General features: G+C 41.1%; 1 protein-coding gene across 6 annotated transcripts in view; it reads left to right on the forward strand.

Annotated features, from left to right (window-relative positions):
- MAST4 (microtubule associated serine/threonine kinase family member 4) overlaps nt 1-27,517 on the forward strand; it is a 440,571-nt gene that overhangs the window by 370,689 nt on the left and 42,365 nt on the right. For all 6 annotated transcript variants that reach the window (XM_061619535.1, XM_061619526.1, XM_061619556.1 and 3 more), the window contains 2 exons: nt 5,235-5,302; nt 14,183-14,268. In XM_061619535.1, the coding sequence (XP_061475519.1) occupies nt 5,235-5,302; nt 14,183-14,268 (154 nt within the window). The remainder of the gene's footprint in view (nt 1-5,234; nt 5,303-14,182; nt 14,269-27,517) is intronic.

The following is a 27,517-nucleotide window of genomic DNA, read 5'->3' on the forward strand; positions in this document are numbered from 1 at the left end:
AAAGCAGGAACAACTGCAGGTGAGGTCAGGTCACAGGCTAAGATGTGAATATAAATTATGCTAGAGCATTTCAAAGCATTCTTGGACAATCTGGATAATATTAATACGATTCAATCAAAGAACCAGAAATAAGTCATTGGGCAGATAGTTAAGGGGATAGCAGCATAGATAAAAGTAATGATTTGTTAAGAAACAAACATCAGATGGGTTTTTGTACGTGAATTTTTATTTCAGTTATGGTAAATATCTTAGTAAAAAAATCTGGTTTAAAAGAAAATTTCAAGGCAGTCCAAATGTGTTAAATAAGTTTGCATAGAATTTCAGATTTTACCTTTAAGTAAGTGATCCTGTCTGGTATCCTTGTATTTATATAGAGTAAGTCACACAGAAATATGTCCCTACACAGATACAATTCTGCAACACAAAAAACATAGAGACTACATGGCCAAAGCTTTTTGATTATGGTCCTAGGTTGTTGTTGTTGTCTCTGTTTCCTAAAATGTTAACTGATATGGCAACTAGGTAGTGTGCATGCTTCTGTAGGCAGTATATTAACCTCGGATGGGAAACAATTAAGTTAATCTTTCTTCTTGGAGATTTAAATCAGTTATGCAAATTGCCTTAATTTAAATTATTAATTAATTGCTTCATTAATTAAATTTATATCCCACCCTTTCTCCCAGAAAGAGCCCAGGAAGAGAAATTATCTGGTTGTGGAGCAGAGATAGAATATGGGGATACACCACCAATTGAGCCTCTTTAGATTTACCATTATTCTCAATTGAAAACCCGTAGTTTTTTGTTACTTGGATTTTTTTAATGTATTAGACTTATGAAAAATAGTTCTGTCAACAGCTTCTAACCATGGTAGCAAAATCTCCATGTTCAAAGGCAATATACTTCTAAGTACCACATTATGAGGACCATCAGGAGAAGCTATTACCTTCATGTCCCATGTCCTACATGTACGCTTCCAAAGGCAGATTGTTGGAAATAAAAAACAGGACTTAGATTGACCTTGTCAGATCTTGCAAAGCAGTTTTATGTTCTGAAATCCATTGGAAAGATGAGCACTGCTTGGCTTTTACCCACAATATCAAGCAGTATCTGTTTGTATACAAATTCTTAAATAATTATCCAGATTGTTAATTTACTGCAGGACTTGAGTTCCTCAAGCAAGTAAGAGTAAAGCAGTGCCCATTTACTTGGAAGTAAGTCCAGCTGAACAAAACTGGACTTAATTTCCAATTAAATATGCATAGGATTGTACTGTAATTCTGTACACACAACAATATCAGCATTTTGCATTATGCAGCATTATTTTCTGTTACATGTTTTCTAAATTATCTAATGAAAAATGCAATCCCATAATCTGCAAATTTTGAACCTTGTTATTAATTCTAGTGGTATGTAAATACAGATACATTCAAATAAAGAAAACTTATTTATGAAATTATAGAGGAGAAGGCATCCTCTGTTCTTTGTTAATATCAACTCAGATCTGTATAAATGTAGCAGTTGGATGTAATCTTATCCAAAACATAATTTTATGCTTCAATATTGCACCTGTGCACCAGGATGGTTCAATTTGTGTCATAAGCTTTAACCTTATGTAGAATATAGACAGTAACTTTTACAACTTGTAAAGCTTTATCCAATATGAAGTGTAGCACCTAATTATCGGTACGTTATAATGGCCGTGCAGATGCTGCTTGACTAAGTTTATAACAATGATGTGTTTTCAGTTGGAAGCAAGTGAGCCACTTAACACCACAATGGAATTTGTTTTCCAGTAATTGTGCTTAGGATTATAGCCCTTTATGTTTTTCTTGCTTTTTGCTGCAGTTTTTAAAGTATCTTTTCTTCAAGTGAAATGATGCATGCAGTATTTAGAGATAATGCCAGATAAACCTATACTGTACTAAAAGAAACAACACAACAGATTCATCATTTATTGGAGCCTGGTTGTTGTATTTCAGAAATGTTCCCTGGGGAGAAATGTTTCCCCATAGCTTTTAAATTACCATCTTTACCTTTTTGAATCATGAGTCTTTAGACATGGTTTAAATCAATGGAATAAAAAAGCAGATGTTTAATGGTATTTAGATGAGTTTTAAAAAATGTCTTCAGGCATTGCAAAATGGTTCCTTTACTCCCAGCTTTAAAAGCTGACTCTTGGTTTCATTCCATTACTACCTACTGTTTACAAATAATGTGTGTTTCTCAGATAATGGTTATTTTGCAAAAATGATGTTTAAAACTGAACCATTTTAATTTTTTATTTATGAATGTAATTTTTGGATTGAGAAGGTTGTCAAAGTACATTAATGGCTTGGTTCTTCCCAAGCCAAAAAGAGAACATAAACTATCTCTCAGCAGTTTTATTATAAAATCCCACATTTTATAACTTGCTGGTAAAGCTAATCCAAAGTTTTATCTTGCTGAGGATAGCCTTAATTTAAATGTGAAAACATGTTGACTTTGATTTAAAAGAAAGAAACTTCCTGATGTATACTTGACCTGGATTGTATTAATGATTTCTTCCACATTTGTGATGAACTATATATTTAGCTTATTAGTTTATGTTTACAGTTTCCTTTGTGTTTTCTTTTTTTAAGCCGAACAATCATCTACATATATATGCTATGAATTGGATCCTGGCTTGTGCTCAGTGGAGTTCCACTAGTGCTAGGCAAAGGGGGCAAGGTGGTGTAATTTCTCATGCCTCCCAGTGAAATTGCTGCCTTGCCCCCTTCTTGCACAAACAGAAGGAGCCCTTCCATTTGCACTGAAGCAACCTTGGACCCAACCCAGTTAATCTACATAAAAATAACTTTTAAGCTTTTTATCTTCTCTAAAATACTGTGTTACACTTTTTTCTAGTGATTAAAATATCCCTCCTGAGGGAAGTGTACTATGTAATTAGAATTTCAAAGTAATGAAATATGAATATAATTTGCTTTCATATATAGTATCTGTATACTTTGTATTGTTACACTCCAATCTTGTGGGTTATTGCACCAACCTTAATGGGTGCAGCAGTTAACTCTGCCAAGATTGTACCACTGTGCCAGCACTGCAAGTCTTATCATGAAGTTATGTTGTTATAACAGTTTAAGTAGGAACTTCTGTATTCTATGTTGAGAACACATGCATCACTGTGATTTTGCATGAGGGGTGCATCCAGACAGGCATTTATTGTGGAATTGGTACCTTTCACGGATGCAAGGGTTTTTTTTCACAACATCTTTGGCATGAAAATGCCAGCCCATATTTTTTCCCATTTAATACAGATTTACCCTTTCCTTGGAAAATGTGATAAGTTTTTTTAAAAAACTGTTGCCAGTGACCTATTGGTGGTAATGACCCATTCACAGTATTAAGCCCCTGGAACCATCTAAGATGTCATATAGCACAAAAATCAGCACAAAACTCCTGATTAAGGTCTCTGAAGCTAATTCACCTACATACCATCCCAAATAATTTTATTGCAAAAAGACTTGTTACTTGATACAGTCCTGTGCATGTAATATTTCATTATTAGTTCTTGAAATGGGGTAGCAGCTGATACCTGATAGCCTATCAAAATTCACTTACCTTGCACAGAATGGTGCAGTAGAAAACTACTGATGCAAGCCACTCAAGTGCTGACAGATATGTGTATCTGTAAATCTGGAAGTGAGTTAATATTGAAAATAAGTGCTATCTTTAACAAAATCAAAACTGGCATTTGTGGGCAATATGTACAATTAAAACTCATAGTTAGAAACTAACTTGAGATTTTAAATAAGCATGTATGTCTAAAATGGCCTTTAGCTTCCAAAACTCTTGGAGAGTGTGCTGCATTCAGCTTTTTAACGTCAAAAGGATCTCCTTTGTCTGGTTCTTAAAATACATTTTAAAATTAAAACTTTTGTAGGACAGTTGAAAGCTGAGAAGCATATAAGTTGAATTCTTGTGAATTTTCAGAAGGCAGTGAAGATTTGGGGTCAGATCCAGACTTTAGATGTGAAGTTCCACTAACATGACACTTCATAGCAGAGTGGGGGAAGTTATTTTCACCAGTTCCTATTTTACCAGTTCCTCCTTCCCCCTGTATGTCCCCACCCTGGAACAGTGTAGAAGGTAGTAGCTGCAGGAAGAAGGAGGAATAAGAGGCAATTCCTCTAAAAGGAGCCTCCACTGGATTAGAGTCCTTTCAGCAAATAGAAGAAATTCTTCTGGTTGTGCAAGGGCATTCCTGGATTCAACTTATTGAGTACCATAAGCTCTACTAAACTGACTAAGATAGATCCTATTAATCTGCTTCCTTTATTCATACGTACAACTGTAAGCACTGAAGTATACAGAGAAACTAGCCTACAATATAAAGCAGGGGTGTGGAACCTTTTTCAGCCCGAGGGCAACACTCCCTTCTGTGCAACCTTCCTAGGGCCACATGCCAGTGGTGGGTAGAACCAGAGGCAAAAATGGGTGGAATAACAAATAACACATTTTTCTTTTGTACAGTAGGCTAATTTCATCACACACTCACATCCCCTTCTCTATCCTCCATTCAGATAAGCAAGATTTTTTTTTAAGAACACATAATCCAGTCAGGCAAAAACACGGGCTGCAAATCAGGGCCAGTAGAGGAAAAGTTCCCAGGGTCAGATAGAAAGGCCTGAAGGGTCACATTTGGCCCCTGGACCTGAGGTTCCCCACCCCTGGTGTAAAGGCAAAATTTACTTTTGTTGCTCTATCAATCTTTGGCCTGTCACAACTGGCATGTGATCCCCAGAAGGTTGCCCAATGTTTTTGGCCCTCAGGCTGAAAAGGTTCCCTCACCCCTGCTGATCCTAAAGTTATTCAATAAGCTTCAAGGCTGAGTAAGTGTTTGAATCTAGGTTTCCCTAGTCCTCGTCTAACCACTTCATAATAACTTTCAGTTCATAAAAATAGCAGTGCATATTTTATTTTATACTAGCCACCTAAGCATTATGGAAACTACAAACGCATTCTTAATAATGACTTTAATTTTAAAGATAAAAGGGCTTTGTATTAAAAGTTGATTTACCATTTAAATGAAATGCAATTGAACTTTGAAGTGTGATCCTGTTCTATCTAAAGTAAAATTCATTTTCCCGTAACTATTAAAAACTGGGCCCCTCTGTGTTGTAGCCCAGTATTTTAATAAATATGCAACTGTGTTCTAAATTTTATTTATTTATTTATGTTTTATTTTTGTATTGTAGAAATAGCTCAGCTAGCTAACTATGACAGTGGAACTGCAGCAACTCCAGAAACTGACGAATCAGTTAGTGTAAGTCTTTTGCTACTTTGGCTTATGTTTTGTTATAATGACTTCAAACTAAATGGTTTACTCTATTGTTTCATCATTAACTTGTAAAGGTGTGCATATTTTAGTAATCAATATAAATATAAAAATTATATGAAAAATTATGTTGAGGGGTTAGGTTTTTTTAGACTCTTACATACTTAGTTGTAATCAAAGACCATTCTTTTTTGACACTATTATTTTTGTTACATAGTAAATAGAAGTAATTTGTACATTTTGTGAAATAGAAGAGAATGACTAACTGCACTGCAATTCTGTTAATGAAGTAATTTATCCATTTTAATTAAGAGGGAAGCAATGATGATCTTTAACTTCAAGTTTTCTTTGCATAAGCAAATGAATGAAACTGATGCAATAGGAAGCATTTACTGAGAGTTAGCGGTGCAATTTGCGAGCATAAAATGCCAACAGAATCTGGTTACGAATAAAATATAATTCAGTGTTCTTTACTGGTTATGAAAGTCTTTGCAGACTAACAGATAAGTAAGTAGAGACCCCTGGTTTTTCTGTGTGAGTTAGTTAGAAATATCTTAAGAAAAGAATTCAGTGTTCGATATCTTATTCCAGTGTGGTGCAGTAAATAGACTGGGGAGTGCAGATTTGCATAGGGAAAAACCTACTTCATGTACCAGCTAGGCTGCAAAGTTCATTGGTGGTCTTGTCCAAGTTACTGTTGCTCAGTCTTCACCTACCAAACAGAAATATTATGTGTGATCACCTTGACACCATATATTTAAAACATACAGCTTTTCCCAAAGAATCCTGGCAAATGCAGTTTACCTCACAGAGCTGCAATTGCCAGCAACCTTAACAAGCTACAGTTTCTGGGATTGCTTAAAGGAAGCCATGTACATTAAATATGCTTTAAATGAATGATGTGGATACTCTGAATAGACCCATTGAAATCACTGGTCAAGTTATGTTATTTCAAATGCTGCATTAGAAGCACCTATGGGTTACAACTAATCATGTTTGGTATAGACAACACTATGCCATACTCGAAAACAGCAGGAAATGGCCAGGCAATTTGCATTTGAGTGAAGAGCTAGCAACTTGCATGTCTGTCTCAGAACCTGGACTGCAAACCGCTTTGTTCTCTGTTCCAAGCTACAGTTCCCTGAATAGTCCTTTCCATCTTATCAGGTCTTCCAGTCAGTATTAGAGGTATCACTTTCATAAGTGCAATACTTACCATGAACAAAGACAATAAAACTCATTGAAAATGTGCTGTTCAGAATAACACAAAACACTAGTGGCTTTTTTCCTAATGTTTTACTGGGTTGGATCCAAACTAACAGAGCAATCCAAATCATGGGAACCAGGTGGAGCGGGGACTGACAGAGGAGGAGCCGTTGGCAAGCTCTGCGGCATCCACTCCCCATTTGGGAGCTGCCAGCCTGGCTGAACACAGGCTCTGTCAGGAGCTGCATACAGGAACTAGAAGGGAAGAGCCAGCTCCCGTGAATAGCACTACCAGGGAGTAAGCAGTCCCCACTGACCCTCAGTTCATTTGTTTTCCTCTGCTGACCTTTTTGCCAGAGAAATTTACATACAGATCGGGACCTGTTAGAGCTCTTTGATGGGGACTTGGATGCCACATAAGCCCTCCGCCTGTGGCTCCATCCCCCCACACCCCCAGAATGCCCCATTTTCAGGGCTACCACCAGCTTCTCCATCCCTGTGGACCCCAAGTGGCACCAGCAGGCCCTGGTATTTGAAGAAGTGAGATATAATTAACTAGTAAATTTACTTATTTTTTAAAAAAATATTCTGAAAACAAGAAAGTAGTACAAGAAATTTTGCTAAAATATTAAATGTGTAGTTCCAAGATTAAAACTTTTTTTAAAATCACAACCAAACTATTGGAGAGATGACAGAATGGTGATACAGAAAGAAGAATCTGCCTAATAAAAGTTCTACAAATATACTGGTATACATTGTAGTCATTTCTTCAGTCCCATTTATTAATTTGCTTCTCCCTTTTTAAGTGTCTTGAGTAAATATTAGAAAATAATTTGATTAATACTTGTTTTGAAGCTAAAAAAATTTCTTGTATTGCTGAGCAGCTCAAATTGCTTCCAACACATATGTGGATGACACAGAATAGACAGTAATTTGATGAATTGACAGCATATCTGAAAATCCATTAAATACCTTGATTTTCCCTATGAGTCCGGCCATCACAGTGGGTATTAGCTCCACCTATCGTGCGAAGGCAAGAATGTCTTTGAAGTCAAGACTAGGGGCGTCAGGCCCCTCCCACTCTCCAGTTCATTCTTGCCTTCGTACGAACAAGATTGGATCTTAAGAATAGCAAGTAGCTTTTAGCTAAGTTTCGCGTATTTGTTTGAAGTCCTTCCTTTCCCTGTTTGTGTTTAACTTTCCATTTAAGTTTGAGGGTTCCCTCAGAGACCGCGGCTGCGGTTCTCTACGTTTCTTGGCCAATTTTAAGCCTTTTATTTTTTGAGCCTTTATTTCAGCTTATCTCCTTACTTGTTTGAGGCTTGTTTGAGGGTTCCCTCAGAGACCGTGGCTGCGGTTCTCTTCGTTTCTGTCCGCTTTTTATTTAAGCTTATTTCCCTTACTTGTTTGAGGCTTGTTTGAGGGTCCCCTCAGAGACTGCGGTTCTCTTCGTTTTTGTCCGCTTTTGAGCTTTCCCCCTGGCTCTGTTGCATCCATTGGGAGCTCGCGGCTCTTTTTTTCCCCTCTGCTGGGCTGTCTCAAGCAGCGCTCTGAGGAGCTTTTGGAGAGACCGCGGCTGTGGTTCTCTCCCAGGTGGGAGCTTGTGGCTGCGGCTTCCTGCCCTCTCTTTCTCCCTCTCTCTCCGTGACTTTAATTTTCACCGCGGAGAGTCCTTTACTCGGCGGCGACAGCGGCTTCCCTCCTGCTGCCTTTCCTGACACAGGCGTCTCTCGGCAGTCTCCTTTTGGGGTTTTTTAGAGCCGCAAGTGCGACTAGACCCCGCGCCTCCTCCTGCGAGACTGTGCTGGGCAGCCCTTCCCCCAGTTCGTTACCAGTCGGCCGCCATTGCTTCTTCCCCCTCCGCCATTTTCGGATCATTTTTTCCCGCTCTTTTTTCCGGGCGCCATTTTTGTTGAATTCAAATTTCCCGCCTTTTTTGTTAACCCTTTATTAACCAACGGATACCTTCCCTGCAAGTTATCTGTATGGGTGTTGTATGTGTGTTGTAGACAGACTTACAGGGCTTCCTTACACACAAATTTACAGTGGCTGATTTGTATTAAATTTGAATTATATTCAGTACCATCAAGGCTGGAGCTTTAATATCAGTGGCTGACTTGTAATAAATTTGAATTATATTCAGTATTATCAAGGCTGGAGCTTTAATATCAGTGGCTGACTTGTACTAAATTTGAATTATATTCAGTATCATCAAGGCTGGAGCTTTAATATCAGTGGCTGCCTTGTACTAAATCTGAATTATATTCAGTATTATCAAGGCTGGAGCTTTAATATCCGTGGCTGACTTGTACTAAATCTGAACTATATTCAGTATTATCAAGGCTGGAGCTGACTTGTACTAAATCTGAATTATATTCAGTATTATCAAGGCTGGAGCTTTAATATCAGTGGCTGACTTGTACTAAATTTGAAGTATATTCAGTATCATCAAGGCTGGAGCTTTAATATTAGTGGCTGACTTGTACTAAATCTGTATTATATTCAGTATTATCAAGGCTGGAGCTTTAATATCTGTGCCTGACTTGTACTAAATCTGAATTATATTCAGTATTATCAAGGCTGGAGCTTTAATATCAGTGGCTGACTTGTACTAAATCTGAATTATATTCAGTATTATCAAGGCTGGAGCTTTAATATCAGTGGCTGACTTGTACTAAATTTGAATTATATTCAGTATCATCAAGGCTGGAGCTTTAATATCAGTGCCTGACTTGTACTAAATCTGAATTATATTCAGTACATCCTGCCCCCTCTGTGGCCGTGTACCACGCCTGAAATCCAGCCTACAGCACTAATCTGAACTATATTTTGTACATCCTGCCCCCTCTGTGGCCGTGTACCAAGCCTAATATACAGCCTATATTACACAGCCTATATTGTTTTAACGCTGATACCACAGTGCATCCTGCCCCCTCTGTGGCCGTGCACTTAGCTATCTGCCAGTGTATCCTACCCCCTCTGTGGCCGTGTACTGTGCCAGTTCGGGTCTTTACATCCTGCCCCCTCTGTGGCCGTGTACTGCACCCAAGTTAATATAAGATGGCAGAACAGCCAGGCATGTCGCAAGCAGCCAATATGATGCCAGATCAGCCAGGCATGTCACAAACAGCCCAGCCGCAACACTCTAAGGCGACTAAGCCTAAGCATGTTAAAGCAATGGCTAAGACAAAACATCTTTCAAGCCATAGCAAACCAGATCAGCCAGGCATGTCGCAAACAGCCCAGCCGCAACACTCTAAGGCGCCTAAGCCTAAGCATGTTAAAGCAATGGCTAAGACAAAACATCTTTCAAGCCATAGCAAACCAAAGCGGCCACGCTATGCCTCTGTGCCAACCCCCACCACTACCACAGCAACTCAGGCACACATAAGCGATATACTTCATTCCCCTGCTGCTTCCTCTGACGAGGAAGATTTTGCTGGCTTCCACACTCAGCCTTCGCCTAACCAGCCTCCCTCCGTTTTACCGTCCCAAACATCTGCTCCAATAGCCACTCAGGCACAAACATCTACCACAACTGGGCTGCTGCCGTCCCCTGATTTCCTCTTCCAACTTCAAGCCATGCTGGCATTTTTCACCCAAATGCAGTCACCACCACAAGTTCCTGCCATACCCCAACTCAACATGGACCAACGTGCGTGTCATGAAGCTCATCCTTCCTGTTCACCTAACCCCTTTGATGTAGCCAGAGGCAGAGTTTTTGACGAAGCCTTGTATGCGGAGGAGTCATCCTTCACTGACCACGTTGAAGGAGATGACTGGAGCGAATATTCAGATCATGAGGAGGATACATCGTATCGCTTGTTTAATGCTTCAGACTATCAGCCCCTGGCATGCAGGGTAGTTAATACCTTTGGTCTCCAGACTGCGCCTTCAACTTCCTCCACCCCAGCCATCAAAGGGGCCAAGGTTCTCAAATCCCTTGCACCTACTGAACATTACCTTCCGGTGCCGGACCCGATTGCCAAATTGGCCTCTGAAGAATGGGCTCACCCATTCCATTCTCGCCGCTTCAAGAACCTGGCTGACAGGTTTTACGCCCTAGCTCCGGACTTTGCCACCAAGTTAGACGTCCCTGGCATAGATGAACCAATCGCTCATCTCGTTTCACGTTCTCTCTTGCCCAGGGAAGGGGAATCCCAACTAAAGGACACTACTGAGCGACGAATAGACTTCGCCCTCCGCAAAAATCACGAGGCCACTGCCCTCTCCATGCGTGGCTCCGCTTCAGCCTCCATTTTCTCCAGAGCAGCTATGATGTGGCTAGATGATCTTCTAGAGGACACTAGCCTGATCCTGTCGCCCTCAGAAGGTCACTGGTAAAGTTGCGTAAGACAGCAGCTTTTGTGGCCGATGCCACCTTGGATACCACTCAATTGGGGGCACGAGCCATGACGGCTCAGATAGTCGCTCGACGAACCCTCTGGCTTCGCCACTGGCAAGCTGATTCAGCAGCCAGAATGAATCTGTCCAGGGCGGCCAGAATGAATCTGTCCAGGGCTCCTTACTCCGGATCGTTACTCTTCGGCGAGGAAGCTCTAAAGGCAGTGCTGGTTGATCCCAAAGACGCCCACAAACCGGTTCTGGCCACTGTCCAGAACATCGACAACAGGCCTTTCAGGCGATCTCCTTCCTTCCGTACTAACCAGCCCTTTCGAGGAACGCGGCCAGGAGGACGAGGCCGCAACTTCAGATCCTATGACCCCAATTCATTCAGGGGCTCCTGGAACCGACGCTTCCAGGGCAGAGACCTACGGCTGGCTTGTCAACTTCGACAAAAGCCATCTCCAACCAACTCAACGCCTACTACATCTAGGGGCAATGTTGGACACCCTGCAGGCAATGGTATTCCTGGCTCCAGATCGTATCACTGCCATCACAAGCATCGCAAGGTCCCTGATGCAACAAACATCAGCAGATGTCATGCTTCTAGCCAGGGTGCTCGGAATGTTCATTTCTACAATCCATATTGTGCCATGGGCTCGAGCCCACACTCGGCATCTTCAATGGATTCTACTGCCCTTTCAACAGGACATTGCCAGCTCCAACCATCGCAAAGTTCACTTGACCCCTGCGCTGCGCCTATCATTCCGCTGGTGGATGAGGTCCCAACACCTCTCCAAGGGCACGCCGTTCAGACAACCACACAGAACTGTTGTAACCACAGATGCCAGTCTCATCGGCTGGGGAGCCCACTGCAACTCCCAGTACGTTCAGGGGGTTTGGTCCACCACAGAGCAGACTCAAAACATCAACTGGCTGGAGCTAAAGGCTGTACATTTAGCTCTACTTCATTTTCAGTCTCTGTTCCCTTTGGACCATGTCCTCATTCGAACAGACAACACCTGTGTAAAATCACATTTGAACAGACGGGGGCACCAGGTCTCGTCCTCTGCAGGACCTAGCCTCCCTCATCTTTGTCTGGGCAGAACATCATCTACAATCCCTGAAAGGAGAACATCTCAGAGGGATTTGGAATGTGACAGCAGACTGGCTCAGCAGACAACAGGTTTTTCTGGGGGAATGGAAACTTCACCCAGCCATTTTCCATCGTCTTCAGAGTCGGTTCGGCGAATGCTCAATTGACCTGTTTGCCTCCAGTCGCAATTGCCAACTTCCCAGGTACTTTGCCCGATACCTGGATTCAACAGCGGAAGCAATAGATGCTCTGACAATACCGTGGCCAGATGGTCTCTTGTACGTCTTTCCTCCAATACCATTGTTAGCCAAAACCTTGAGGAAGGCTGCTAACCGAGAGGGCACAGCTGGTTCTGATAGCACCATTTTGGCCACGCCGACCGTGGTTCTCAGATCTTCTGGCAATGCCAATGATGGAGCCATGGACACTTCCAGTCAGGCCAGACCTCCTATCCCAGGGTCCAGTATGGCACCAGGACCCTACTTGGCTCAATCTAACAGTGTGGCGTTTGAACGGAGACACTTGAGGTTAGCTGGCCTGTCTGACGCTGTGATTGATATTATTTTGGCCTCGAGAAGATCATCTACCACTCGTATTTATCAACATACTTGGGTGGCTTTCTCCAAGTGGTGCCAGTTCCACCACCACGATCCCTCCCAGGCCACCATGCAACAGGTGCTGCAATATCTCCATAGCGGCTTCATGATGGGACTTAGACCCAACACTCTATGCCGACATGCGTCCACTCTGTCGTCCATTCTCTCAGTGTCCTCTCCTGGAGCTCCTATTTCCTCACATCCGTTCATCAAACGTTTTTTGAGGGGAGTCGCCCTACGCTCTCCGGCTGTTGTCCATCGGTTTCCCTCATGGAGTTTGCCGAAAGTTCTGCAGGCCTTGCAACGCCCTCCGTTTGAACCCGTCAGGACTGTGCCCCTCCGTATACTGTCCTTCAAGGTCTTGTTCCTGATCGCAATCACATCTGCCAGACGTGTTTCGGAGTTGGGCGCATTGTCTTCTGCTCGACACCTCTGCGTCTTCCATAAGGACTCGGTTGTGCTGAAGACTGATCCTTCCTTCCGTCCCAAGGTTGATTCGGTTTTTCATTGCAACCAGGACGTTGTTTTGCCTTCCTTTTGCCCGAATCCTACCCATCCTCTCGAGAAGGCTTGGCATTCGTTAGATGTCCGGAGGGCTCTCAAGACCTACCTGTCTAAGACCCAAGAGATTCAACGAACGGAGTCTCTGTTTGTATCCTTTCATCCAAGGTCTATGGGACATAAAGTATCCAATTCTACCTTATCCCGTTGGTTAAGGGCATGTATTACTTTAGCATATGAGTCTCTGAAGCTGTCAGTTCCAGCTAGTATAACGGCTCATTCTACCAGGTCAGCTGCCACTTCGGCTGCTTTTGCCACTAATGCTCCTGTTGCCGATATTTGTAGGGCTGCAGTCTGGTCTACCCCACACTCGTTTATAAGGCATTATAAAATTGATCGCTATGCCTCTGCTGACGCTTCTTTTGGCAGACGAGTGTTGCAACAGGTTCTTAATCAGGACTAGCATGTGGTCCCACCCTGTATGGTACATCCCACTGTGATGGCCGGACTTAATCAGGACTAGCATGTGGTCCCACCCTGTATGGTACATCCCACTGTGATGGCCGGACTCATAGGGAAAATGGACCATTGGTCTCACCTGAAGGGTGATTTTCCTATGAGTACAGACATCACGGCCCTCCCAGTTGGAGGATGACTATATATTTTCTAATGTGTTATATATTACTGTTACGCTATTATATTTAAATTTAAGAGTGAAGTCAAGACTTCTAGTTCTGTTATACCGCTATGTTGGAGTCATGTTACTATGCATGGTACTATTGTGTTATTTTCCTGCTGCCAGGCCTGTTGGCCTTGTTCTTGTATTTTTAGATATTTCTCCTTAGACTCGCTGCGAATGAACTGGAGAGTGTGAGGGGCCTGACGCCCCTAGTCTTGACTTCAAAGACATTCTTGCCTTCGCACAATAGGTGGAGCTAATACCCACTGTGATGTCCGTACTCATAGGAAAATCACCCTTCAGGTGGGACCAATGGTCCAATTTGATAGCTATAATGAATTGGCCAAAGCTACTTTCTTTTTATGGACCTGGCCTTCGTATACTACTGTATATTGCAATATTTTGTGCCTAGTGTGACTGGCTTTCTCTCCTTATTTATTTTAAAGAGTTCCAATGCATCCCTTAAACTTAAAAGGAAGCCTCGTGAAAGCGATTTTGAAACAATTAAGCTGATTAGTAATGGAGCATATGGGTGAGTACTTCATTAATAACTAAGACTCTCATGGTTTTTGTTTCTGCTGCTTATTATAATAAATGGTGTGCAGGGTGCATATACTCTTAATACAATTTCCTATTTTCTTTAGGTTTGTTTACAATATCCACACATCATATGCAATATCACTTTTCTTTTAGAAGAAAGCTAGATTTTTACTGTAGAAATAAAAGGAAATGAGTACATGAGAACAATAGAGTGTTTGTAGTTTGTATGCTGTTTAAAATGAAACTCTTACTTCTTGATTGGTAAATAAGTTTAAGTGAAAGTCTATAATTTGATCAAAATGATAAAATAAGGGGGAAGGAATCCCAGTATTTTTCAGCTTCATATGCTGATTATGAGATCAGGTGAAATGCAAAATAGAAGTGCTACATTTATTTGAACATTTAACATGAATCAAATCCTCACATGAAATTCCAGGTTTAAGAAATGCTAGATGAAAAATAGTTTTAAGAAAACCAAGGTTGCTCAGAATTTAATATTGTGCTTTAATTTGCCGATAGTATGTCTGCAATATTTGATTGAATCTGAAATAAATGCAGGATGCTTCACTTATTTATTATAATGATTTTTATCCCATCCTTCACATGAGTTTTCAGAGCAGTTTACAAAGACATGGCTTGTATATGGTTGCCTTTTTCTTTCTTGAAGAGATAGACCAGGGATGGGCAATCTACCCCAGCCAGCATGGCAAGTGGTCAGGGATGATGGGAGTTGTAGTCCAGCAGCATCCAAAGGGCCATAGGTTCCCCATTACTCAGTCAAATAATCAAATGAAGAAATAAACAAGGTAATAGGAGGACGTGTTTTTAAATTTGTATATTTGTTTTTAATGTTTTTAGTTATTGTAAACTTCCCAGAGAGCGTTGGCTATGGGGCAATAAATAAATAAATAAATAAATATTGGCTCTACAGCATGCTGAAGGAGGAACCCAGTATGTGAGCATAACCATTGCACATAACATAATAAGCAATAGCACAATAAAACTGAATAAAAATCTGATAGGAACAGATAAAATGGGGTGAAATGACACCTGTTAGAAACATAGTAAGTTGGATAAAGACTTCACCTTCCATAGACAGCAAGGCTTTCCATTCATGTAAGCCTTATAATTTAAGTTTAAATGAAAGTCTATAATTTGATCAAAATGATAAAATAGGGGGGATAATCCCAGTATTTTTCAGTTTCATATGGCAAGCAGAAGTCACTTTTTCCAATTTCCGTCTCCACCTGCAGCCTGTGCAACACCATCTCTCACATTTCCACCATACTGGAGACAGGAATCAGCAAAAGTCACTTCTACTAACACATGCATTCCCTAAGCTGAACTCTGCTTGGTGGATGATCCCTCTGGCAGTAGGGAACTCTATTTAAATTAAAAGCTATTTAAATTAAAAATAGATTAAAATACAGAGAAATGGAGAAGAACAACTCTGTATTGCAATCTGTTTTTAATTTAAATGGGCTGGATCTAGAGTTCACTACTGCCAGAGGGAGCATCCACCAAACAGAGTTCAGCTCAGGGAATGTACCTGTTGATAGAGGTGACAAGCCAAACCCCTGTATGATTTATTTTTAAAGGAGAGTTTTGTTTGGCTTCTTTGCAAAGTTGTGTACATGTAGATGGCATCAGGTAGGAGTTGAGCTCCTCCTAGTGGTTTAAGGCAGAATTGCTGTTCAAATTTGTAGAAGCTTCCGGCACTCCATTGCAGTCTCTGCCCAATTTGATTCTGTCTTCACCTCACTTGAGAGCTCTCAGCGCTATTCTCTGGTTCATGCTTGTTGGACCTTTTATGTCTGTTTTTTTCTCATTTGTGTATGCGTGTGTGGTGAATTTCCTCAGTCTAGATGTCCTTTCCCCAGTAGTTTAGTCTTTTTTGCCTTAGCTTTTCTTTCCTGCACTTTCTCCGCTTCCTGCCATTTCTCCTCAGCTCCTTCTGTTCCTTTATTAAAACCACACAAAAAGGTACCCTTTATTATAACCTATTCCTATTTCTCCTTCCTCCTTTCTTGCTCCAAAGAAGACTCCTTTCCAGCCTCATGTCTGTCCTGGCAAGCTGCCCTCCATCTTGTTTCCCCACCCCCGCTAAGTTAACTTGTTAGTGGCACTCCCATCTGCTGTAGGCTTTGCAGTGATGAGAAAGACCAAGCAAAAGTCGGTGGCCCCAACTAAGTGCTGCTCTCCCACTTCGTGCCAAAACACAAGCCTCAGCCATGGCCTCTGCATCAGCATTTCTGGAGACAGATCCAACCCTTCCATCTCCTAGCGTGGGAGTTCTTTGACACCTTCTCTGTCTAGGACTACTGGTGCTTGGGACACAACAGATGACTTTGGGGGACCCCATCTGGCACCCTTTGTCACCACTGAATTGAGGGAGGGAGGAGCTAACACCAGCGGGTGTTATTTACTCTGCCAGTTAACTACAAGTTTCTCAGAGAAGGGGGTGTACTGGCTGTGTAAGAGATATGGCCATTGAGAACAGCCAGTGTCCTGCATGCAGAAGCTTGAGGGCAGAGGAAGAACTGTCTGAGTAGGAAGAAGTAAATTTTGAACTTTGCTTGGGTCACATTTTTCTGCTGAATCCTCTCCTGAGTTACTTAGAGGGTTTCAGGACTCTCCCATTGTTCCTGTTTCACATTGCTCTCCATGGCACCAGGTGTTGAGCAGTTGTCTACCCTGCCTGATGCCAGTTGTCTACTGGCAGATGAACTTCAGGTAACTCCTCCCAATGCTGCAGCATTGGAAGAAAGCACTATTAGCTGACCTGGCTCAAAACTTAACTACCCCTGTGTCTTCCCTGCCTCTGCCAATGTCTCAGCCTTGTTTGGACCCTAGAATTCCTGCTACTGTTCTCCAGTCCCTCTCAGTTACTTAGTCTGTTATGCAGCCAGCCCATCTGTCTAGGGTTCAGCAGCCCAGAGTTGCACCCCACAATTCTCCTGATCCACATACTGTTCCCGGGGGAAAAAGAAAGCATTAATAGACTGGACAGGAATATTCAGGACTCCATTGAGGACCCTGATAATGAACTTACTATTTTGGATGAGGAGGAATGGAGTAGGGAATCTTATGTAGAGGAAGCCTCTTCTAGTTGCCTTTTTAGGATGCTCACTTTTGCCCCTTCTCTGTAAGACTATGGAAACCCTGGATTTAATTACTCACAAGGAATCATGTGCACCTACTTTTTTCATAGTAGCAGCAGGTTAAACCTAAATCTAGGTTGGTGAAACTTCCTTGCTTCCTAAGATCATCAAGGCCAAATGTGACACTCCATTACAACACAGAAAGTTCATAGCTGTTGCCAACAAGTACTGTATCCTACAGCAGCCTGTTATGGACCTATTGAATCTCCCATTAGTCGACTCCCCTGTTGCAGGATTGGTACATAAATCTCCATCCTAAAGATTCTGATACTCAGATGAAGGATCTATTTGAGAGGAAACTTGATATGGGTCTCCACTACTCTCCTGAAGCTAATGCACTGTCGGTGTAAGCCACCACTTGTACATGAGTCCTTGCCAGAGCCTCATTGCTCTGGCTGGAAAATCTTCTAGATGAATCTCAATAGGGCCTGGTTAGACTACATAAGACTCTCCTTAAAGTCTGTCATGGTGTGACCCTTACAACTAACGCTTCTATAGTTGCAGTACAGTTTTCTATTCTAGCATTGGTGGCAGACGTGTTCTCCAGAAGGACACTTTGGCTTTGTCATTGGGATGCAGATGCTGTGGCACACTCTGACCTAGATACAGAACCTTATGTTGAAGGAAAACTGGTGAGTTGGCTCTGCAAGATGTCCTTGTGGAGTCTAAGGACAAGAAGAAATTGGTGTCTTCAAACCAGAAAAAATATGACAGATGTTCCTTTGCAAATCTTACCATCCCTACCAGCCATCTGGGTTCTTTCATCCCTTCTGACCCTTGGCAAGAAGAGGTGTTTGGACATCCTAGAATCATAGAATCAGAGTTGGAAGGGGCCTATAAGGACATGAAGTCCAACCCCCTGCTCAATGCAGGAATCCAAATTAAAGCATACCCAACAGGTGGCTGTCCAGCTGCCTCTTGAAGCCTCCAGTCTTGGAGAGCCCACCACCTCTCTAGGTAATTGGTTCCATTGTCATGCCGCTCTGACACTTAAGAAGTTTTTCCTGATGTTCAGTTGAAATCTGGCTTCCTGTAACTTGAGACCATTATTCTGTGTCCTGCTCTCAGGGATGATTGAGAAGAGATCCTGGCCCTCCTCTGTGTGACAACCTTTCAAGTGCTTGAAGAGTGCTATCATATCTCTCCTCAATCTTCTCTTCTCCAGGCTAAACATGCCCAGGTCTTTCAGTCGCTTCTCATAGGGCTTTGTTTCCAGTCCCCTGATCATCCTTGTTACCCTCCTCTAAATCTGTTCCAGTTGGTCTGCAATCTTCTTAAAATGCAGTGTCCAGAACTAGATGCAGTAAAGATGAGGCCTAACCAGTGCCGAATAGAGGGAAACCAATACTTCACATGATTTAGAAACTATACTTCTGTTAATGCAGCCTAAAACAGCATTTGCCTTTTTTACAGCCACATCACACTGTTCGCTCATATTAAGCTTGTGATCAACAACTATCCCAAAATCCTTCTCACATGTAGTACTGCTGAGCCAAATATTCCCCATCTTATAATTGCATTTGGTTTCTTTTTCCTGTGTAGAACTTTGTATTTATCCCTGTTGAATGTCATTCTGTTGTTGTCAGCCCAATGCTCCAGCCTATCAAGATCCCTTTGAATTTTGTTTTTGTCTTCCAAGGTATTAGCTATTCCTCCCAATTTTGTATCATCTGCAAATTTGATAAGCATTCCCTGCATCTCTTCATCCAAGTCATTAATAAAAATATTGAAGAGCACTGGGCCCAGTAGCAAGTCCGGCAGTTCCCCGCTCATTACCCTCCCCTCAGTTTGAGAAGGAACCATTGATAAGCACTCTTTGAGTACAATTCTGTAGCCAACTGTGGATCCACCTGATAGTTCTTCCATCCAGCCCATATTTATTTAGCTAGCTTGCTAATCATAATATCATGGGGCACTTTGTCAAAAGCTTTGCTGAAGTCAAGATATGTTATGTCCACAACACTCCCACAGTATACCAGGGAGATTACCTGATCAAAAAATGAGATAAGATTAATTTGGCAGGATTTGTTCTTGATAAATCTGTTTGCTTCTAGTAATCACTGCATCATTTTCAGCATGGTTACAATTTCACCGCATTATAATTGGCTCTATAATTTTCCCAGGGATCAATGTCAGGCTGACTGGTCTGTAGTTCCCAGGTTCCTCCTTTTTTGCCCTTTTTGGAGATAGGGAAGAAAGTCTGTTGAGTGGCTAGTCCCACTAATGTCATTAAGCATTCTAAGATACATTTTTATGCCTTGGCTGAGGCAGCCTTTGGTAGATGTGTCCTTCCGGGCAACTAGACAGCCCCTTGCTTTTTTCCTCATGCTATATGGGTCAGGTTAGGTATGTCCCACCTGATGTCATCTACATGCACAACAGAAGAGACCTGTGAATGAGTCTTTTTCATGCATGTAATGATTACAACATTGTCTCTCCCTACCAGTTACATAGGCCACCTACCTGACATGTTGTCACACCTATTTTTTTGAACATACATATTTTCCTGTTTGTGCAGAGGATGTCTTTCCCCCATTTCATCTGGTGTCTCCTTTTGTTATGTCTTATCATAAAATTGGTCAGAGACTGCAGTGGAACACCAAAAGCTTCCATAAATTTGAACACTGATTCTGCTTCAACCACTAAGGGGAGCTGAACTTCCACCTGATATCATCATGGCATGCACAAAGAAAGCCTACTCATATTTGTGGAAGGCAAATTGCTATGCAAAACACCTGAAGCTTTGATCATTGGAAATACTAGTATGCCCCCCTCTGGCTTTGGAGACTTTATCAAGCATTGCCCACACTCTTTCAATACAATCTTCATATTAAGTAGTCATTTAAGTGATTGTTCCCCCCACCCCAGTTTTCCAGGATTCAGGCACAGTATGTTGGTAGCAATTGCAACAGTACTTAAAATGATTTGAAGGGCAGTGCTAGGAGATAGAATGTGCTGACCTGCAGGAATTTGAGCAGGAGGAGTCTGGAGGGAGGCACCCATGTAACTTGCTGAAGATCATAAGTCCAAGCAGCTTCACATTGCAACTGTCATAGGACTTTCGGTCATGACCAGAAAATATAGTCGGTAGTATGGGTAGAATTTGAATTTAACAAAAGCATATATATTTTACAGCAAATGATACATTGAAATTAAAACATGAATTTGAAGTTAATAAGTGAGATCCAATGTGACATGGGTGGGAATCCACTTGAGCAATAGGGTTTCTCTTTCTTCTCCCCTGTTCAGGTTCCCATGCACTGCCAAAATTTCTCAAGGATTGGGAGACACTCAGGAGCAAATTTTGGAGATGCGCAGGGGGCTAGAGGAGAGATAAGAGAAAACAAAGTCCCATTGTGCAAGCGGATTTCTGTTGCACAAGCAGGCTGCCACAGTTGGATCTCACCCAATATGTTTGCATGGAAAAGTGTAATGTAGATAATTATGTTATATTGGTGATGGAATGAACCACTCTTCTGCAGAGAAAGGGATTCTCACTTTATTATTATTATTTATTTGGTACAGCTTCTGTTTAAATTATGATCTCATATGTTACCTTGCATGCTAGGCAGCGTAAGCTTAAAGCTTATGTTGAAATCGTTTGGACTTTAAAGTGCTTAACTGTGGCAGGGTTTTGTCCCTGGTATTTTCCATAGTTTAGTGTTGAGTGAACACATCCATTGGCTTTCATTCTTTGTTTAGATTATGAAGTTATTTGCACAAAGTTCAGAAGGTTTGAATTCTGGTCACCAGTGTTGTTCAGTCAAATTGTGTCACTAGTTCCGAGCTGACAATGAAATATAATAACAACATAGCTCTTAAGAATTTTAGTACCTTTAGACCATAATTATACTATTTTTGTGGAGGCAAAGCAATAAACTGCTTCACCAGCATTTAATGCTGTTTATTACTAATGTAAACAGAAAATAAAGTTAATGTTGTCAGACAATATTTTTTCTTTTGGTGTTTTCCAGCCAATTAATTTTCTGCAGTCCCATAAATAAGTGAGGCCTTGCTTTATGGTTCATTGATTTATTTTCAAGAATGTCAACGGGTATATTTTTGTGATATAGTTCATTAATATTTTTATTATGATCGTGCAATATGCTATTTCTTCTAAATGAAAGCATTGTGATTGAACCAAGTGTTGTGGTTGTGTGTGTGTGTGTGTAGTTCAATTAATTTGGTTCTGTTATGGATTTTGGTGCCTTCCTTAGTGAGTTTAAATGGTCTGTTTCAAAATATAATTGTTGATTTTGGCATACTTTAGTAGAAATTTGTCAGATGTATTATATTTGATGAGTTAAAATGTGAACCTTTTTTCTAAGTTTCAATAATTATGCTTTTAGAAAGCTGGCTTAAAACTGGGGGAATAAATTCATTTGCAGCGTAATTAAATAACTTTATGGTACATGAGGTACACCAGGCTATTGGGAATGAATGGTTGAGAATATACAAGAAGTTAAACAAGCTGTGAATCAGTGAACATGTAGGATGCAGGCCAAGTCATTAATGGCTTCACAAGCTGTCTTAGACTTTCTCTGCAAGCCAGTTCTTTGTTACTTGCCTATAAATTGGTTCTTACTGTAAATGCAAAATGGTTTTTCCCCCCCTCTCAAAATTATTTTAACTTTGGAACAGAAGTTTCGTTCATAGTTGTGGCACTTGCATAATCATTAATCATCATAGTTTTTTAAAACAGCTCGATAGCTGCTTCAAGTTTCTTTGGAGACTGCAGAATTATAGTTGCTGTATACTACAGTTTGATCTTTTCAAGATTTTGCTAATGAGTAGCAGTGAAATAATTGTGTGTGGCAGATATATTCATAAAAGAATGAAAAAACCCTATTGATAATTGAAGATGTTTAAACTTAGGAGGTGTGGTGATCTTTTTTCACCTTCATATGTATTCCTGAGTTAGAGGATCAGTGTTTCAATAAGCCTCATTATGCCTAGTAGAATAAAAGCATTTTTAAATATTCTATATAACTTATAGAGATAAATATTAGGGCTGGGGGGAAATATTTGGTTCAGAACCAGCTTTGGTTCAGATTGTAGGACTGATAGTGTTGTTTTTTAATTCACATCCAAGGCATATGTTGGGGGCTTGATCCAAGGGAATGTTTAGGGAATCTGGGAGTTTAGGATCTGGCAGATCCAAGAACATTCTGAAATGCCCTGGAATACCCTGTTAGCGATCCTACCACAATTAGAACACTGATGGTAGATTTGTGGCCACAGAACTCTCTGTGGGCATGCCAAGGAGCCCCATCAGCAGATCTTCCGTTTGCCAGTGGGTGGGCATTTCTGCCCCGTCCTAAAGAATTCTAGGGAAGGAAAGGTTGTATCCAGACATGTCCCCACAGTAGAGGGGGAGAGATTGTTTTTGCCAACACCCCTTCTCCCTGCATCCCCAAACCTCCTATACTGCTCCAGAGGGTTCCCCAACCCCTAGAGTAGTACAATATATTTTGGGGGGCATATGGGAAGGCAGGTAGAAGGAGGAATCTGAGAAAATTGCCTCCCTGTCCCAAATTCTTCCAGCTCAGCATTGCCTCCAACCCAACATTTTCTGAGGCATAAAATATTTGGTATGAGTGGTGGTAAAATATATCCTAAACAGGAGGACAGTCTTGATTCAAGGCATTTTTTTTTAATAAAAGGGAAATGAATTGTACAATACATTAATTTTTTACAATGCAAATGGAGAACATTTGATAAAACGAGAGAACATACATCTTTAATGCAAATAAATAAATTGTTGTTGTTATGTGCCTTCAAGTCGACTACAACTTATGGCCCTATGAATCAGGGATCTCCAACAGCATCTGTCGTGAACCACCCTGTTCAGATCTTGTAAGTTCAGGTCTGTGGCTTCCTTTATGGAATCAATCCATCTCTTGTTTGGCCTTCCTCTTTTTCTACTCCCTTCTGTTTTTCCCAGCGTTATTGTCTTTTCTAGTGAATCATGTCTTCTCGTGTCCAAATTATGATAACCTCAGTTTCATCATTGAATTGCTCTAAATATGGAGTTCTTAACTGAGGTTTTTTAGCCAATAAACGGACTAAAAGCATTAGCCTAGGAAAAAAATTCTTTTATACACAAAATATGTTTTTCTAAGGTTAAACCAGTTAAGTGAAAGTGTGACTGTGGGTTTTTCCATTATTTTTATCAAGAGGTTATGGGTACATTGTTGACTGATAAACTGCACTTCTTTCTGTTGCCCAAATTTAAAAGATATTTGTCATCTGATGTTTGGCCAACAGTATTCAACATAATTGGACTAGCTTCCAGAGAATAGGATGTGAACAAAAGAGTGGACCATGTGAGCAGCTGAAGGTGACAAGCTGTAGTTTGAACTTCAGCTTCAATGCTGCTTGTCTGTGTTGAACACTGATAATGACCACAGGGAGAAGCACATGTAAATTTCTGGCTGTGTGTGGTTCTCTGCTGTGTACATGTCCATTGGTTAAATCATGATTCTTATACATGAGTATTTCAAAACGTACATATTTCATTGATTTCAATGGGTCTTCTCTTATTTATGACTAAGTCTGGATCCAGCCCATAGAATTAAATAAAAATGTAATAATGAAAATGAGGAGGAAAGTGGAGAGAAAAGCAAATTAGATTAGGAAAAAATCAGTAAATGTGGGAACCTCATACAGAGAATAGCTATTAATTTTTACTGTAGCTGGTCAGTGCAACAATAAAATCTTAAGAGCTGCTTAGACATAGAGATATTCACATTGCTACGTTTTTATACAGATAATGAACTAAGAACAATTTCAAATAAAACTTTTTGGTACACAACCATGAGCATATTTCATCTTTGTCACATGGCAATTGTGACAGAGTTATTTATTGTGTGAATGTGAGAAAAGGGATTTCTTGCTTCTCACTGTGGAATACTTCCCAGTAAGAAGCATCACTTGCACTAATTTTCTATTCTTAGTGTTTGTTGCCAGAGGACTAGAAAAGCCATCTGTACATTAGAAGGTCTCTTTCATTGATAATGTTTCATTGATTGATAAAGTTTCATTTGTTGCAGTAGCCTTGCCGTTTTAAACAGACTGAATTTGTTCCATAGTGCCATCTGCTGTGCTACATTAATGGTATATAACAGCTGGTATAGCACAGTGGGGAGGAGAGCCTGGCTGGGAGTCCAGAGTCTGTGAGTTCAAATCCCCGCTCGTGTCTCCTGGGTGGCAAGGGCCAGCTAAAGATCACCCCCACAGTGAGTGGCTCAGGGGTTACGTGCCCTGCCACCTGTGCAGCCATGGGCAAGCTGCATAGTCCCAAGGAGCCCAGTTGCCCCCAGCTGGCAGTTGTGGACAAGGAAGGGGCTGGCTTGTGCAGCTGTGACAAGCTAAGCAGGCTCTAGCCAGCTGGGGAGGACTAGCCTCAGAGGGAGGCAATGGTAAACCCCCTCTGAATACCGCTTACCATGAAAACCCTATTCACAGGGTAACCATAAGTCAGGATCAACTTGAAGACAGTCCATTTCCATATTAATGGTATAGTCTTGAGTGTTTGGTATTTGCTGTATAGCATTTATGTTGAACTTTCATTACGTTGCTTAAGCAGCCATTCTTTGATGTAAAGCCTGTTCAGTATATCACAAAATTAATCTCAGTTGCTGCCTTGACTGTACAACTTGGGCAACTTTAAAGGGGGATTAGACAAATTAATGGAGGATAAGGCCATCAGTGGCTACCAATCATGATGACTGTGTACTACCATGCCTCTGAATACTAGTAGCTGGGGATCACCAACAGGAGGGGGCTATTGTGCTCATTGCGGCCCTTCCATATACTTTTGGTTGGCCACTGTAGGAACAGAATGCTAGACAAGGTAGGCCTTTGGTCTGATCCAGTAGGACTCTTCTTACATTCTCACGTACAGTCAATTCACTGAAGCTTCATCAGTTAATTGGTTGGTTTTCAGTGTATTGGGGAGCAATTCAGAGTCTCACTCCCTCCCCCGAACATGGCAAGTTTTTAAGGAGCAGTGGGGCCACTGTTGCATTTGCAGCGCTGCCACACCCAGCAGCTGGGGTGGAAGATGGGGAGCAGACAGGTTGCAGCACCATCCTGGAGGTGGAACATTGAGGGGGCCAGGATTAGTCCTGATGCAATCACCTGACTACAGTGGGGCCAGATTGGGATTCAGCAGATCCAGACCTGTTCAGCCCCGCCTCAGGAAAGCCCCATTTCAGGGTTTTCTGCTGGCTGCTGCTGGCAGAGATCCTGCCTGCCTGCATATTTGGCAGGCGGAAGTGAAAGCTTTGTGCCAGCAGAGAGATGCTGGCATCAGCAGAGTTGATGCTGGTGGCCAGCATGGCTGCCAGACGGACACCTCCAGCCAGTCTAACCCAGCAGCCCAATGCAAAGGGTATATGTATGTGTGTATTGGTCTGTTAGTCTTTTGTCAGGTCTATGGCATCTGGTAAGGGTCACTTGCCTGTGAATATGATAAATGGGCTCATAGCATTGAAATCAGAGAAAAAATATTCAAGGTTGAACAGGGCAAACTTTTCAAATTCAAGTAAGAGAGTGGACAGTGCAAAGAAACAAAAGGGATAGTGAATTAAACTATGGAGAAAGATGAAGTATATTCATTCCATAAGGTTTATGGCAAAGCAGTATACAAATAAACCTGGTTGTGTTTGTGTGTGCATATACACATGCATATTATAAGTGGCTTGTGAAGAGCTGAAGGAAAAGAAGCCAACTGAAAGAAATTACTAGGCTGAATCACATGGCTTCGCCTTGGGAGGGGCATATTTTAAGAGTAAAACTTAAGGAAGTACAAAGGATGTGATGTGCTTTATATTATGCCTAAGTTTCATTGTCATTCTGATTTCAGTGTGGTGCAATCTCTTTTATCTGCTCACACTGAAATGGAAACAGTGCTGTCAGAATGAGAGAAATTGAAGAAAAGTGTATCTCAAGAAATGTACTAAGGGAAGAAACTTCGACTATGTGAAAAGATGCTAAGAAGACCATGATAAAACCATACTGCAGGGTGCAAAAAGGCCAACTTCTGGCATTTTAAAAAGATTGTGGGGATACAAATAAAAATAAACAGGCATAATTCAGCCCTGTTTGCTCTTCTGTCCTTGCCCTCTATTCTTTGTCTTCCATATGTCTGCTTCCATATGTCTTATTTAGTCTGCTAATTAAAAGATTAAATGACCCTACACTGTTGAACTGAAATGTTTCTAAGAATGTAAATAGTTATAAGATTCCCTCAAGAAATATTTAAAGAAGTATATCTCAGTGTAATCATGTCTTCTGAACCCTGAATGCAGCAATACCAGCCCTGCCCAGTTATTTTTAAATTTTCTCGGTTTCTATGAAATTTTATTATGAAATAAAATTGAAAAATTATGCAACAAAACACACACTAAAGAAGCTCACTGAGTACAGTCCTTAGTACAGTGTGGATATACTTATTATAACTAAATATTGGAAAACTGGTATATGATAAAATGGGTGGATGGATAGATAGATAAAATATTACACATATGTAACATAGTCAGAAAAATATAGGCATCTGATTGGGGTTTGATCAGAAGTTTGCAGGGCTTCCATGTAGAAGTCATAGGGCTGATGAAGTATATTCTGTTTGTCAGCCTATCCTACAATAAACCTATAAAAATTGTATCCCCGGGGGAATTAATCAGAGGCTAATAATGTAGGTAATTCTATGTTGACTCAGCCACAGCACTTCTGCCCCAGTAGTGATAAATTCTGTTCATTGGTAACATCTATGACAGTATACTACTTTCACAGTTGGGAAAGAGAAGCTGTCTCATCATTAAGCTCTCAACCTGTTTCCTTTGTGTTTCATTCTGAAGAGTCAGAAACAGAGTCATAGATATGATGCACTCTTGCAGAATAAGCAATCTCAGGCTTAATTATAATATTGGGCCATAATAGTTTTCCCCATCATAAAACCTTTTAGTGAATACTGCCAAAAACATTTTGGATGTTTTTTGTTGTTTTGGTAATTGAATTTTTCAGTGTTTGACTGGTTAGATTCACTAGAAAAGACAATAATGCTGGGAAAAACAG

Source organism: Rhineura floridana, chromosome 1 (genome assembly GCF_030035675.1).
Source record: "Rhineura floridana isolate rRhiFlo1 chromosome 1, rRhiFlo1.hap2, whole genome shotgun sequence".
Classification (NCBI taxonomy): Eukaryota; Metazoa; Chordata; class Lepidosauria; order Squamata; family Rhineuridae; genus Rhineura; species Rhineura floridana.